General features: G+C 36.7%; 2 protein-coding genes across 9 annotated transcripts in view; both read left to right on the top strand.

The window, feature by feature from the left end:
* The first annotated feature begins 2,263 nt into the window (after positions 1-2,263).
* Positions 2,264-4,314, top strand: LOC124636906 (arrestin domain-containing protein 2-like). Of its 2 annotated transcripts, none has more exons than XM_047173176.1 (6): positions 2,264-2,475; positions 2,790-2,930; positions 3,013-3,212; positions 3,298-3,465; positions 3,583-3,765; positions 3,997-4,314. In XM_047173176.1, exons 2-6 carry the CDS (start codon positions 2,840-2,842, stop codon positions 4,084-4,086), a joined length of 732 nt encoding a protein of 243 aa, XP_047029132.1. In that variant the 5' UTR covers positions 2,264-2,475; positions 2,790-2,839; the 3' UTR covers positions 4,087-4,314. The 2 variants fall into 2 exon arrangements, with proteins under 2 accessions (XP_047029132.1, XP_047029131.1); XM_047173175.1 differs by lacking the exon at positions 2,264-2,475 and adding an exon at positions 2,482-2,652.
* Positions 4,315-5,101: 787 nt separating this feature from the next.
* The window catches only part of LOC124637150 (heterogeneous nuclear ribonucleoprotein 27C), a 29,419-nt gene continuing 18,491 nt past the window's right edge, over positions 5,102-16,029 (top strand). For 5 of the 7 annotated variants that reach the window (XM_047173502.1, XM_047173501.1, XM_047173499.1 and 2 more), the window contains exons 1-2: positions 5,114-5,254; positions 8,180-8,389. In XM_047173502.1, the coding sequence (XP_047029458.1) occupies positions 5,217-5,254; positions 8,180-8,389 (248 nt within the window). In that variant the 5' untranslated portion in view covers positions 5,114-5,216. Of the gene's footprint in view, positions 5,255-8,179; positions 8,390-16,029 lie in introns of all 7 variants that reach the window. The other 2 variants (XM_047173500.1, XM_047173505.1) reach the window with 2 other exon arrangements.

Raw genomic sequence — 16,029 nt, 5'->3', positions numbered from 1 at the left:
GCCGAAAAATGGTGAAACGAAAAGGGTTCCGAAGCCAAAAGAATTCGGGTACCGCTGCTTTAAAGTATCAAGAGGTAGTAGACGAAGCACTTCCTGATCTCTCTGAACTGGGGAACATGGACATAGATTCCTTGAACGAGCATATTAAATATAGCTTGACATCAGCACTAGAGGCAATAATCCCAGCCAACGTCAACTTCAGTTCACAGAAGTTAAGCCAGCAAACACTAGACCTAATGGAAAAACGGCGGCTATTACGAGAAGGGAATAAAAGTGATGACATGTCATATCGAGACCTACAGAGAGAGATACGAGAAAACATTAAGCTGGACCTACAAAACTATAATGAACATCTTATAATTAAAGCCTTGGAGTTAAATTCAAGTAAGAAAGTACTGCAGACTAAATTAAGTACAGGCAGGAAAGAAATATTTCAGCTCTATGACCAGCAGAATGTACTAGTATCTAATAGAGAGGAATTGCTTGAAGTAGCGAGATCATTCTATGCATGCTTGTATGAAAGTAAAGTACTGGACCCACACAAAACTCCACAACATAGGCCACACCGTCCACCTATTTGTAATGTAGGATCAGAGGATATTCCGGATATTGCGACGATTGAGGTCAGACATGCGCTGAGTCTAATCAAGAACAGAAAAGCACCTGGTCAGGACAGGGTTCTGCCGGAAATGCTCAAACTCAGCACAGACAAGCTTTGGCAGGCTCTAGCTGTTTTGTTTACTAAATGCTTAATGGAAGGCCGAATACCGCAGGACTGGAATAACGCTATAATTACACTACTTCACAAAAAAGGTGATATTCGTAAATTGGACAACTATAGACCCATCAGCCTCTTGTCGCATATTTACAAGCTGTTTACAAGAGTTATTGCTAACCGGCTGTCCAGGAAACTTGATAACTATCAACCACGAGAACAAGCTGGGTTTCGTACGGGATACGGGACAAATGACCATTTGCAAACGCTGAAAACGCTCCTCGAAAAATGTCACGAGTATCAGAAAAAAGTAATTTTAACTTTCGTAGACTACGAGAAGGCGTTTGACTCTGTGGAATTTTGGGCGGTGGAAAAGGCTCTTGCTGACTGCAGAATTGATGAGAGATATATACGCGTAATCAAATATATGCAGACTCATGGCACATCCTGTATCAGGCTCCACAAGTTAACGAAAACATTTCCATTAGGACGTGGCGTACGGCAGGGCGATACTTTATCTCCGAAATTATTTACCGCTGCACTAGAAAATGTTTTTAAGGAACTAGACTGGAGTGATAAAGGTATCAACATAGACGGAGAAAGGTTGAGTAACTTAAGGTTCGCTGATGACATAGTACTGATATCCGACAGCGTTGATGATATGCTTAAAATGTTGGAAGATCTGCGTAAAGAATCATCACGCATAGGATTGAAAATGAATGTCGGAAAGACGAAGATCATGACGAACATACCTGACTCTCGTAGATGTGACATGCCTGTGGAGGTTGTTGATGATTATGTGTACTTGGGCCATAAAATATCTCTTGGCTATAAGAACCAAACAGCAGAGATCGACAGAAGAATTGCACAAGCATGGTCTGCCTTCGGTGCGAACAAAGCAATACTCCGCTCAAAGAAAATTCCGCAACACCTTAAGACTAGAGTCTTTGATCAATGTGTCCTGCCAGTATTTACCTACGGGATGGAGACAGCGACTTTAACACAGAAATCGGCCGAAAAGCTGCGTGTAGCCCAAAGAGCGATGGAGCGTGCAATGCTCGGCATATCGTTGAGGGATCAGAAGAGGAACGAATGGATCCGAGAAAAGACCCGTGTTAGAGACGTTGTTGTGGCAATAGAGCAACAGAAGTGGAGATGGGCAGGACACATTGCCAGAATGGAGCAGTTCAAGTGGACCAGGAGGCTAATGGAATGGCGACCGTGGGAGAATCGTCGCGGCAGAGGACGTCCCCCTATGAGATGGGTCGATGACATATCCAAAATAGCCGGACCAAATTGGATGAAAGTGGCAAGAAGTAGGCAGAAATGGAAAGATTTGGAGGAGGCTTACGTCCGAAGACGGACAACCTAGGGGCTGTGATGGATGGATTGTAAAGCTGAAGAGTTTGTTTATATTTCAATGTTAGACCGGATAATCCATTTATAGAGAAAGGTTGCAGGCTACAGGCTACTTTCTAGTCGGCTATATACGACATGGATGCATGAAGTATGTAGTTCCCACGGGACGCGTGCGCCCTGGTGAGAACGCTGGTGTCCTTATTGCTATTATTGCTGATGTTTTTTGATTTTTATAATTTTCCCCTTGCCGAACAGCAGTTGTAACACCAGAGTTATATGCATTTCCTTAATATCAAATCAATTTTGCAATTTTAAATCTCCAATGATTTAGGAATACATTATCTACTGTCATCATGCTTATCTTTTAGTTATCGGGGTTATCAGGTTGCCGATAGCAATAGGTAATTATGTTTTGTGTAGAGCTTGAGTAAAATTATTTTGTTGTGTAGTGCACGTTGTTTTATTTGCTATGGCATGCACCATAACATTTAATAGTGATTCCACTGGAAGTTTTTACGCTGGTGATATTGTGACTGGAACAGTTATTTTGGAACTGAAGAATGACCAGAAATTTCAAAGTAAAGTTTTTATTTATCAAACAGTTAATAACGGTTTTACCCCTTGATTGAAGATGATATGTATCCCTAACATGTTACGTAGATTATTTTGAAAGCTCTTCAAACACCATGTCTCTTCATGTAACTGCTCTTTTCAGGTATCGATTTAAAAGTGAAGGGAACTTGCAAGGCTCAATGGACGAGGCCAATGCCAACTATGCCGTATATTAAAAATTATTCAGAAAAGCAAAAACTTATTTATTTAACAATTCAAGATATTTTCAGAGAATTTTATGTTGGTGAGTTGATCGAGAGAACCCATTGCTACCAGTATTATTTTACACCTATAATCTGCTTTCACTCGACGTATTTATTTTTCAGATGGTGCGTTACCGGCCGGCATTCACCAATATCCGTTCCATTTCTCACTGCCGGCAGATTTGCCGTCGACTTTTGAAAGTTCCATTGCCAAAGTTAATTATACAGTTACAATAAAAAGTAAGCCTGCTTACAAGCTCAGAAAAGTAGCATCATTCAATGTTTTAGGAAACATCAACTTAAATCATGTCGAGAAAATGTTGGTACGTAAATAAAATACCGAAGCAAAATTTTCGGTGGGTAGATTTTGACTGTCAAAAAACATTCAATTTATGAACATGCTTTCAGGAGCCGTCTTTCAGCGAATTCCACAAGAAGTTTCGGAATTCAGGAAAATTCACAATTTGTGTGAAAACATACAAGGCTTTTGCACCAAAACAGATCATTCCTTTCGAAATAACACTTGTGAATGAAAAAAAAGTTAAAATACGAAAAATAAACATTATATTAATGCAGGTAGGTACCTAGGCAATATTCGGAATTATGAGCTCTATCTAATCATATGAGTATCTACTTTAGAGTACCTCATTGCGAAAACAACTCCCACATTATTGAAACATTTTCGTATTTCAGAAAATACGATATGAAGTAGAGTCAGGTTACGCCGAGGAAGAAAAGGAAATGGGCAAAACGGATTACAAGAAATTTTCTTTGAACATAGCTGAGTTATGTTTTTTTAACATGGAGATCCCTCAAGTTATACCTTCTAGCTTAAATGTAGTAGACCCTATGATAGACATATCATATGCTTTTCGGGTGAGTTTAATATGAATTTAAGTTTGCTCTCAGATTACAACAAACTATCGAAAACCATGTGGGACTTTTCACAATTTGCAAGCTTGTGTAGATACATTTGATAAACAAGGATAGATTTGTGGTTGTTCCCAGAATATTTTTTCACCAGCACAAGATGTAGCCCCATATGGGGTCAGGAAGTTTCAAGGACCTAAACAAGGAGTTTTAATTTCACTTTCGTTTTGTTTACAGGTTCAAGTGATATTTCCTTTCCATTTCACTTTACAAGAAGACATACCAGTCACCGTGACCACGGCACCAGTTATTCATTACGAATTTTAATTTTAACCCAAAAAGGGGGACATTAATACGTTTATGTAATGTTTTATGTGTTCTGGAATACGTATTAACTTGTGGTGATATGATAAAACTGACCACATCTAGTTAGGCAGTTCTTTCAGTTCAGAAAATTATTTGATATATGACAATAAAAAGTGCCCTGTTTAGTATAATTTTATCTCTTGTAAATACAGATGATGTGTTATATAAATAAGTAATATTTTCCACGAAGAAACGTGTTTTTAATATTCTCCTTTTATTTAAGTAATACATCTGCTGATCTGATCCATTAATTAAGTACTACAAGCTTACGCAAGTAAAATTTATGCCTTAATTTCTTAGTAAATAATTTATATAAGTAGGTATGTGTAAATAGATACATATTACAATATCTCATCCTAGGATCAATGATCCATGGTCGAATCTACTCTACCGGTAGATAGGACTAAATACGCTAAATGTTGTCCAATAACTCTACTACTAACTACTTAATTTTCATCTCTCGTCTCATAGGTATGCTTTCAATTCATTTGATACTGGCCCAATAGTAATTTTAAATTTTCGTATTAGTAGTAACATAGATGGCGTTACTATAGCTTCGATCATTTCTTGCTCGTGATTTTTTCAATAATAAACACCTGATTGCAAGGCTTCAGATGTAAAATACATTTTATTTCAAATTAAAGGTTTCCAAAATAGTGATGATATTTCAAAATCTTTCTGGCTAAATTCCAAAATGTCTTTTATTATTTTCATCCTTTATATTTTTTTTCGAATGGCAACATTAGTTTGAGTGCTGCCACCTGGTGTTCGGCTTACTTTGCGTTACTTTGAAACATTTTAGGAACTTTTATTATTAATATATATAATTTTCGTAATAAAAATAATAGATATTTTGTCGTTTATAATTTACGTATTTTTATATTGTTTTACATTAATAATTTCATATTGCTGGAGCTATCTACGAGTTCGAATACTTTAAAAAGTTTTCAATTGAGCACTTCCCCTTTCCATGACTTTTTTTTAAGAAAGCGGAAATGGTTGGTCCGCCATAATCATTCGTGTGGGTCTGTGCTTGTGTGGTTTGGTTGTCTTTACCGGTGCCAACCATTATTTTTAATTAGTAGTAAGTTATGCGTATGAATCCAGACATGGACGATGATGAGAAGGGGTGAGTTTGTTTTTATCTATTTTTGGTGTGGTTTAAGGCTGTCCACGACGTGCCAACTATAATAGGTCAAACTGGCATGTTCGCTTGGTGTGTCGCATTTCACGGATAGCCAGCAGGGCTTGTGAGGTAGCGTTACGTACTCAACTTTGTTCCCTGAAACTATGAAATTTGTTATGATTTCCTCATTGTATGACATTAAATGCATAATGAAGTAGATACGGGCTGCAAAATATCAATTAGCCTTTTACTTTATACCGGCTAGCGGGCACCGACCCCAAGCCTCGCCGTGCGACTTGCGTGGTACGATCATGGCAGCTATTACTTTCCCATGCTATATTTTCTCTGATTGTTGTTGCATTTCATTGCCAAAATTTACGTAGAAATAGTTTATATAACTGTACTCCAACTTCGAAAGCTGTTGATGTGGAAACGTCGCAATATGTAAAATTAACCTTTCTGTGACTAATCGTTGCTTTCTCTTATCGGTGATTTTGCGCTAGGGTAACGCGAGCGTCATATTTTATAAAAAATATGAAAATTTCGAGTTGAGAGTTTGTAACGAGGTTATTAGATCAATGTTCGAAGTGCCGCGTAGCGCGATCTCATTTACCTACAAGACGCGAAACGTGCTGATTCATTTGCATATGGTTACTTGCGTCGTCGAATTATGTTCATAAACAGTTTTCCTTGATACTGGCTCCGATGGATGTTATTTTCGCGTAAACACACCTAGGGGCGGTTTCTACAGACGCTTAAAATATGTAGACTCCCAGTTGGATGCACAATCGTATGCTATTGTTAGGATACGTGTCATGGTTTTATTAAAATTTACTAACTTAAAGCGACACATTGTATACTCCTAAGTTGTGAGTAAATAAATTCAATTATCTTCAAACAACTTTTTCTTGCATCTTAACTTTTTATGATAGTAATTTCACTTGCATTTTTAGTTTCATCTAAAATGCAAATTGAACAGTTTAAGTTTTTAATTGTGTCATTAAAACTATAGTACCTAACAAAAAAGCAAGAGACCATTACAGTTAAAACTATCACTATGACCCAAGAAGTGAATGGATACTTTCACCAATCTTAGCAAATGTTACTAGACACTAAATTATAACTTTGAATGTTCAAAGTCTGGTCCTAGCATAACTTTCAACATGACTACTGTATGACAATGTAGAATAGCATTGATTAGATAAAATTGCTGATTGTAACTTCCATGTACTTATTTATTTTAACAGTAGAATTATGTGGTTTGTGACTCATTAGCGAGTTATCTGTTGAAAAGGCAAAATTTTATTGGCTTATGACTAAAACTTACTAGTTCTTAATTATGGTTTAACTTTCATAAGGCAGATACCTGGTAAACATCATTCAGTTTTTGCAGTTTGTAAGAAATAACATAATGAATGATTGACCGTAAATCTTTTTTTCACACAAATTCACTCTTACTCTGTGCAAAGGCAGTACAATAAAACTTAGATTTTTAATTACTACAAAAAGTTTTGTCCACTGCAATACTTGAACAGTAAAGTTCTATTTCCCAGGGAGCCTTGAAATCAGTCTAATCTAAATACCTACATTGCCCTAGTGAACTTTACTAACACAGTATCTCGTTCACATAAATATACATTTATAATGAATAGTTTACCATTGAAATAATTAAAAACAACTATTGTAGATTTGAAGTATTTAAACCAGTCCTTATCATAATAATTAATGACTATTGGAATGAATTTAATGTAGATAGCAACTAACAACTAGGTTTTTAGGTCATTTATGATTGCTTCCATCTTGAGATAGATTAAATTCATTTCGTTTCTGCAAAATTTTAATTCGCAATAACATATCAAAACAATAATAAAACATTTTGTCTTGAGTGTATAGGTATCTCAAATTGCTTTGATGATACAATATTTAGTTTAACATTAATATGCATTTATCAGTAAAATTATAGTAATTACTAGGGCAGTTAAAGGCTAGAGTACAGTCGATTGATATTTATGTCAATCACATTGTGTTTATATGGCAGAAAATCTGATCTGATTTTGTTTACTATCAGTTTAATTTTTCTATTGGAATTATTATAGATTATTATTGTTGCATTTCATATCATACAATAAAGCAATTATTTATAATCAGCTTTGTGGAAAATAAGAACTAGGGTAATTGTTTACCTCGTAAAAAGCACACTGATCATAATATAGACAATCATTTTATGATGTCACAGACTGCACTATGACATCTCGTTTTTATAAATAAAGCTTGACCTGTCGATAAGAGAAGTAGGATTACACAGACGCGTCACAGCAATAAATTCATAAAACTGGGGAGAAAACATTAACCTCTTATTTTTCATTTCGATAAGTACAAGTTGTTAGAATAGGCATAACAATTTCAGTACTTGTTGTTGTTAAATATTCAAAAGCAAACAAAGGAAATTATAATGAACTTCGTTCATAATTCCAAATGTCTTAAAACCCAGAACTCCAATGTGTCGCTAACAGTTTCCGACACAAACGCCGGTTGTCATGGACTTGAACGTCATTAAAATTCATTACTAAAGTCCCTCTCACTACGCTTTAGTTTATTTCGAGCTTTCATGTAATTCCTCGTTGTTTGGAATGGGTTTCGAGCTTATTATTAAACTGACTCAGTAAATGGAGGGATATTTGACCTATAAGTTGCCCTGGTAAAAATGATTTTCGGTACCGTACCTAGAGAGGTTAAAAGTCTGAAAAGTCACGTGTTTAAAATGCCACATGTTGACACGTCATCAAGTGCATTCAAACATAACCAAATACTTGTTATTCAAACAGTCATTTTACCAAGGCAACATGCGCAAGTGGACAAGCCAAAATAGTTTAAATTAGCAAAAGCATTTCCTAAGTGCTATAAAATATCTGTATTTACATCCTTTTGACCCAGAAAACTGTTCGTCGGTGGTCTGTCATGGGAGACGTCTCAAGAGAATTTGCAGCGTTACTTCTCGCGTTACGGCGATGTCATCGACTGCGTGGTGATGAAGAACAGCGAGTCTGGTCGCTCCAGGGGCTTCGGTTTCGTCACCTTCGCTGAGCCGGCGCTCGTCAACGTAGTGCTGCAGAATGGGCCCCATCAGCTTGATGGCAGGTAAGGAAAATCATATTTCACAGGAAAACAATAGTACCTAATGATTTGGACACCGGTTTGGATTCGTCGTAATTCTTGGGGTAAATCAAATCTAGAAATACCCAGTGGATCCATGCTAATTAGCTGTAAATAATGTTGATGATATCATCAATCGTGAAATTCCTCGTATAGGTTAGTTTTTACGTGAAGTAAAAATAATTTTACAATTAATTTAAAACAAAAAAACATTGCTTTAAAGTACGTTAACTTCATGCCATGTTGGGAGATTAGGTTAAGCCTATTAGTATTACTAGACACAAGAAGATACCGTTACTCCAGTGAATAGCGTCAATTTGCCACGGCGAGTTTTTGTTACATTGTTTCTACTTTTCCATACGATTGTTATCTGTGTTAGGTTAGGTTAGCAGCGTAGTAAAAGTTACTATCAATAATATGAGAACCATTTCGCGAGAATATTTTAGATAGCATTACTTTTTATACAAACTTTCCTTTACAAATATCACTTGTAGGTTGACCCCAAAACCGTATTGAATAATAAACCACGCCATGATCTGACAGATTCTTATGATAAAAGGATATATCACTGTAATATCAACGAGAAATCTTTCTAAAAAGATACAATGTTGCATCCACAAATAATTGTGACCCAATTCTTGGAACAGAAATAAACTGTATGTATGGCCTTACTCAAATGGACGTTGGTTAACCTGTCAACCTCTACATTTTTAATTTTTATTTCGGCTTTAATTAGGCTATGGCTGAAAGGTTGATAAATATAATTCAAAAATTGGGCATAGGTAAAGGAATTCCACCAACTTAAACGTTTGTGAAATGTCCATGACATAGAAGAAAAAGTCCGCTAATCTCCGAATTTTGGGGTCAACAATACTGGCATGGTTTATGAGGTTGTTCCGCATCGTGCATTAGGACCATTAGGGAAATTATTTAGAAAATATCACTTGTTTTGAAATGCCTTCGTTGATTTAATGAGTCACTCATAAAACTGGACTATGTGCTAGTCTTATATGTGCTAAGCTTATTCAACATTTATTTCGTTTTTGTGTAAAACAATATTTTTCTTATAACAAACGTGAATTTAATGACATATAAACAAAGTAGACATGGTTAGAATTTTCTATGCTGGCTCCAGAGTACGCGCCTCCGCAAATAAAATTGTTAAGAGATAAGTTTCCTCATAAAGTACTTTGGTTTTGCAATGCACACTAGAAATAAATCACCCACTAATATTGTTACATGTCTATTGTCATCTAATTAATTGTAGTCACTTGATGCAAGTCGGTCCTACACGTTGCGTGATAAAGATCTCTACATTTTTACTATTTTTAGACCTTCAAGGTCCAATGTTTTAAAAGAAATTTGTGCACAACATACAATTAATTATTTTCTGATAACCAAATGAATTCCATAGTGTTTTCTCATGTTAAAACAAATGCTGTATATCGGTTATATACGGAAAACCCGAAATGCGAAATTGAAAATTCAAATAACTGTCGACAAAAAATTCGTTGCATTATACATTTAGTCGTACGATAAAAATGTGTTTTTTTTTAATATTTAACGGCATCAAACTAAATATTAAAATAATTATAGTTCTAGTTATTATAATATTTTAATAAAAATCATCATCATCTTTAATCACAAATTACATCAGATTGCTATTTTATAAAACGGTATTTTATAATATTTTATAAAACTATGCTTTCAGCTCGAAAGCTAAAACAGACGCGGTGGGTGGTTAGATATCCTCCGAGTATTGACGTGTGATACCCAAAGATAAAAGAAAGGCGTCGCCTTTACGACCTGCTCTCCAAATATAAAACCCTATCCACATCCAGGCAGTGCCTTCAGTTACATTACTGATGGTACGTTCAGATGTTTGTGGGACATTAACACGCAAATTAGCATATACTCCTTGTTCCTATGGACAAGAGAGTCTACAAGGTTTGCGACAAGGTTCTACTCAGTTATTAACACTATAATTAGGAGAGCATGGTTACACGACACGAAACTGAGACATGATGGCGCCGAGGATGCTGACTGATTGCATTATGTCCTTTATGAACAAGGAAAAAGTGAGAGGCCGAAGTTTAAAGCTGGCACGTTAATTCTAATGTCTTATGATCATGGTGATACATTGGCAGTTTTTTTTTATATCTGTTCATCAACTTCTTTTTTTTCTCTTGAATTAAAACGGCATGAATCTGCAAATAGGGCAATATAACACTCAGTAGTGTAAAATTACGGGGTTATTCCCGCTCGGTAACACCCTTTCGTCAACACTGTTGACGATCGGGAAAAAAAGTTTCGTTCGTTCGCAGTGTCCATTAATGCTGGTTTCTATTTTTAAAATATTGACTCCACGCTGAATTGGCAATCACAGGTTGCAGCTGTTAGTCAGAAAGTGACCAGCACGCTGCGGTTCCTCTATCGCTTGAAAAAATTTCTCCCAGTTAACGTGAAGGCGACGCTTATGCAAACTTTAATCTTTCCCATAATCGACTATGGTGATGTTTGCTACTATGACCTGAATGCAGATCTGCTCAATAAACTTGACCGGCTTCTCAACAATTGCATTCGATTCGTTTTTAATCTCCGCAAGTACGATCATGTGTCAGCCTATCGAGCGCAACTTAAATGGCTACCGATAAGACAACGTCGTGTGATGAGGGCATTAACTACTCTTTTCTCTATTCTACACTCTCCCTGTACGCCTTCTTATTTAACTCCTCACTTCCAATATATATGTTCTCAACATAGCAAAAATCTCCGCTCCTCTAATAATCGTCTTCTTCACTGCCCTGCTCACCGGTCAGATATCATTCACTCTTCCTTCTTTGTTAAATCTATTCTTCTCTGGAATGAGCTACCTCTGGAAGTCAGGATGGTTAACAGTCGTTATACATTCAAAAAGAAATTACGCGACCACATCCATAGGAAATTGGCAGAATCGCTACCGTAGATTGTTTTTTTTTTATCTATTTCTTTATCTCTCCTGGCAATTATATGTATGTATGTATATTATGTATTATTATCTATATATATATTGTATACTTTTAAACTAACTATCCAAACAAAAACCTTGCACCTACCACTGCTATTTCTCCACCACCTAAAGGTAGACTGGGAGAAAACGCCTAAGGCGTTAAGTCCGCCATTGTACGAAATGTGCATGAAGTATAAATAAATAAATAAATAAATAAATATGGAAATAAAATGGCATGGATTTTTAAAATGTTTTAATGGTTTATATAAATTGTTCATTAAAGTTATACATAACCGCATAAGAGGCCAACTAAACAAGCATCAACCAGTTGAACAGGCTGGATTTCGCCCTTCCTTCTCCACGACCGACCATCTCTTTACACTAAACCAGATAATAGAAAAATATAATGAGTACCACAAACCGTTGTACCTGGCTTTCGTGGATTATTCCAAGGCTTTTGACAGTCTCAAACACACGGCGATTTTTACATCCTTACGCGCACAAGAAATAAATGAGACATATATAAAGCTTCTGGAAGAAGTCTACAGGGCCAGCACTGCATCGATTAAAGTACTTTCCTCTGGTCCATCATTTTTAATAGAGAAGGGCGTAAAACAGGGTGATCCGCTCTCCCCTAATCTATTCACCTGTACACTAGAAGAAGTCTTCAGGAAGCTCACCGTGCCCTGGACATCTAAAGGCATCGTCATCGGTAACAAAAGGCTGACAAATTTGCGGTTTGCTGACGATATCGTTCTTTTTGCGTCTACTTCAGCAGAGCTCCAAGAAATGCTCCAAGACCTGAGCAGGGCAAGCCGAGAGGTTGGACTTCAAATGAACATGAGCAAGACACATACGATGACTAACAGCACGAAAGGTAGGGTTGAGGTAGATGGGCAAGCTCTACACTATGTCGACGAGTACATCTACTTGGGCCAGTTAGTTTCCTTCGATAACAGGCAAGAGAAAGAAATTGATCGCCGCATCGAGAACGCCTGGAAGAGCTACTGGTCCATGAAGCACTACATGAAAGGGGATCTTCCCCTTTCACTCAAGCGAAAGTTAGTCGACATGTGTATCTTGCCCGTCCTAACCTATGGTGCGCAAACCTGGTCCCTCACCGAGTGTCAGAAGTCCAGGCTCAAGGTTTGCCAAAAAGCGATGGAACGTAGCCTTTTAGGTATTAGACGAACTGATCGTGTACGAAATACCGACATACGTTCCAGAACGGGAGTCGCTGATGTGGGCCGAAAGTCGGCAATATTAAAGTGGAACTGGGCCGGACACGTCAGCCGAATGCATCCGGAAAGATGGGCCACTATCGTCGCTCAGTGGACACCTCAGGATGGACACCGCAGGCGGGGTAGGCCCCGGAAGAGATGGCGTGACGACCTTGACGCCTATTGTCGAGACTGGTGGGCTCGGTCGAAAGATCGAGAAGTGTGGAAGCAAGATGGGGAGGCCTTTGCCCAGCAGTGGGACAGTATGGGCTAAAAATAATAAAAAAATAATAAAAATAATTTAATGGTTTATGTTTGATCTTTTAAAACACAATTAAGTTGAAAATAAAAGTGGCCTTATCATGTGCATAATAACCATTTTACACTAAAATAATAAGTAGCGTTCGTCAACACTGTGAACGAACGAAACTTTTTTTTCCCGATCGTCAACTGTGTTGATGAAAGGGTGTTACCGAGCGGGAATAACCCAAATTACGCAGTATTGCAAAAAAACTGCGTCGTTCAGGTAGAAAAAAAACTGCTTAGTCACCCTATAATTTTTAATCTAGATATTTTTTCCTAGCAACCCCAGCAGATAGGGCTAACTCATTCACTCGTCCCTTCCCTACACCCTATCGGCGCTGAACGCAAGTACCTACCTATAATATGAGTAGATATGACTGGGAGAGTTGCATAGGGGAATCGTGCTCACCCCATGTGTAAAGCCAGGCTCCAGACTGGTTTGATTCATTGTTTGTTATCCTGCTTTTATTTCTGTTCATTTTCAAAACAATTCGATGTTATAACTTGACTATTAACTCAGATGATAGAAAAAGAAATATGATCCGATTCCAAAATAACTTTTTGCAATAGATATAGACAATCAGATTATCGATCCACAAAATTCAAGTAAGCATTTAGTGATTATCTTAAAATGTACACGTTTATACATATGGTTTATCGTAATTTTCTCCAAAGCAAACGTTTTATTTGCATTTGAAATAGTTTTATCACTTCATCTATTGTTGGTATCAAAAGGTTTCACATCTGATCAAACATTAAGTCGTAGAACTGTTGCTCAGAGGGTAACAAACCTGAAATTATTCAATCGAGTATGACTTGGTGACTGACCGCAAAGAACTTATTCTGAAACAATCAATTCAATTACATATTATGATTAAGAATTTTGAAAAAGACATCTGAATTGCGAACTGTCGTCCGAGAAGTTGATTAATAACAAAATTCATAAACTCACGGTAACTTTTTTATAGAATAAAGTTAAATTTTAATGCAATTGACCGTAAGAATTCTGTTACAAACAGAATACAAATTGGTTTTGCACAAGTTGCTCGAGATGAAGACGGATAAGGTTCAATTGGCACTAGAAAGAAGTGGACTCGCCCCGTATACAATAGTGGTAGTACCGCTTAGTTTTTCAATGCAACACTCACTATAGTTCGGCCATTCAGAGAATGCGTTCCTGACACGTCGCGATTGAACTGACGACGTAACTACATTCATTGATTATTGATATAATAATGTTGTTTTAATGCTCCTCAATTGTTAAAACGGTAAACAACCAGCAAAAATATTTTTATCGTAACTGCAACGCCATTGCAAAGTTACGTCGTCAGTTCAATCGCGACGTGTCAGGAACGCATTCTCTGAATGGCCGAACTATAATACATACAGACATCCATATTAACCTGACTCTGGTTTCATCTGAAATCCGAACATGGTTTTTATTTCATCTCAGTCTTTTGTAGTTGTAATTTTATTGCCTTTCTGGTATTGTGATACTGAGTTATTTATTTCATGGAATTTTCTAACAGTTATCATTATCACGCACTAATCACCCGCAATAAATGAATTATACATTCAACTGACGACATTGACTTTTATTTCAAAACGGGGTCACCAGTAACAATAGGAATTTCAGTTGATGCAGTGGTTTTATTTTATTTGCTGCGATATAAATCGCTGAACACAGATATTATAAATTGAACTATCAAACGTTTGTTTCGGATTAGGAATCAATACAATATTAAAACCAGAATCCTAAGTGCCACCCCCGTAAATACACGTGTTCGTAGGTAACGCAGCCACGCCCGTTTCGGTTGGCTTGTTGCAAATTCGATCCTGGATTCTGTTCGTATCTGAGCCTGTGATCCCCGGGCTAAAGGAATTACAGGACCTCCTGTTCACCGGGAAGTCGTAAAATGTTATAACTACAGGATTTCAGTTGGTGTATTTCGAAATATTCTACAGTATCCTTATTAAAACCTCTGGTCACGCAAGGGATGCGGAAAGATTGAACCCACGAGTTATAGAGTTATATTTTAATGAAACATCTGCACTGCTGTTTTGCTTCATCTTATTATTGAACTGAAAAAAAAAAAAAACTGGTGAATTACGAAGGATCAATAAGTTTTTTAGTCGTAGTTTTGTCCATATTTCTCTGAAAACGTTTGAGATACAGGTAAAAAACTTTTACCTGTACGACAACTCATTCAAATCCATTCAGCCGTAAAGTCGTGAGTAAAACATACCACATTGTGCAGCAAAAGAAAATAGGAATATAATACGTTTACATTTTATTAATGCAGATTATGAATACAGAATGAACTTATTACAGTTTTCCAGAGTAACATACAGCTACAGGAATATTATCTGAATAAACTAAAAATAAATAAGTGTGAGAGGAATTTCTTGCGCAATAAGAAAGGGAACAAATATAATGACCACCATAAAATGCTTTGATACCCTTAGTTTTGCAACCAGAAAAATCTACTGAACACCAGAAAAATAAAGTCTAAAAATGTAATAGTACCAGCTATTTTAGTCACGACTTCACTTTAAATTGTATTCGACCACCAAATTTAGTAAATGATCACCAACTCTTGACGACCAAATTAATGTATTATTTTTGCCTAAATAAGTCACTGTGATTGCCATAAAATGTAGGCTTATTATCAAATAAAGTATTATGATGCCATATTAAGTTATGTGTCCGGCTTGCAATGCATGCGTGAGTGTCAGTATGACGAGTGACAGGGGAAAATGGAAGAAAATGACATATTGCGCCGACCCCAAGTAAAATTGGGAACAGGGCAGGAGAAAGAAGAAGAAGAATGTGTTTCTCAATACACTCCCTCGAAAACACACTCTTATCGCACTGTTTAGAGGCATGCAATAGACAATTTTCCACCCTAGTGCAGGAAAAGGGTCCCCATAATGTTATTACATTTATTGTATCAGGCCGAACTTATTTTTTTGGAGTCAGTTTACTTAAACAGGATAGCAAGATGTAAAAACTTTGATTATCATTTTATATTAAAACGCTGGTATAATTTTGATGATCATTCACTACTTTTGGTGATCATTTACTACTTTTGGAATAACAATGATTTATTTGG

The sequence above is a fragment of the Helicoverpa zea genome, chromosome 15 (genome assembly GCF_022581195.2).
Source record: "Helicoverpa zea isolate HzStark_Cry1AcR chromosome 15, ilHelZeax1.1, whole genome shotgun sequence".
Lineage (NCBI taxonomy): Eukaryota > Metazoa > Arthropoda > Insecta > Lepidoptera > Noctuidae > Helicoverpa > Helicoverpa zea.
Note: the sequence above shows the minus strand (reverse complement) of the source record. Positions and strands in the feature narration are given on the sequence as shown.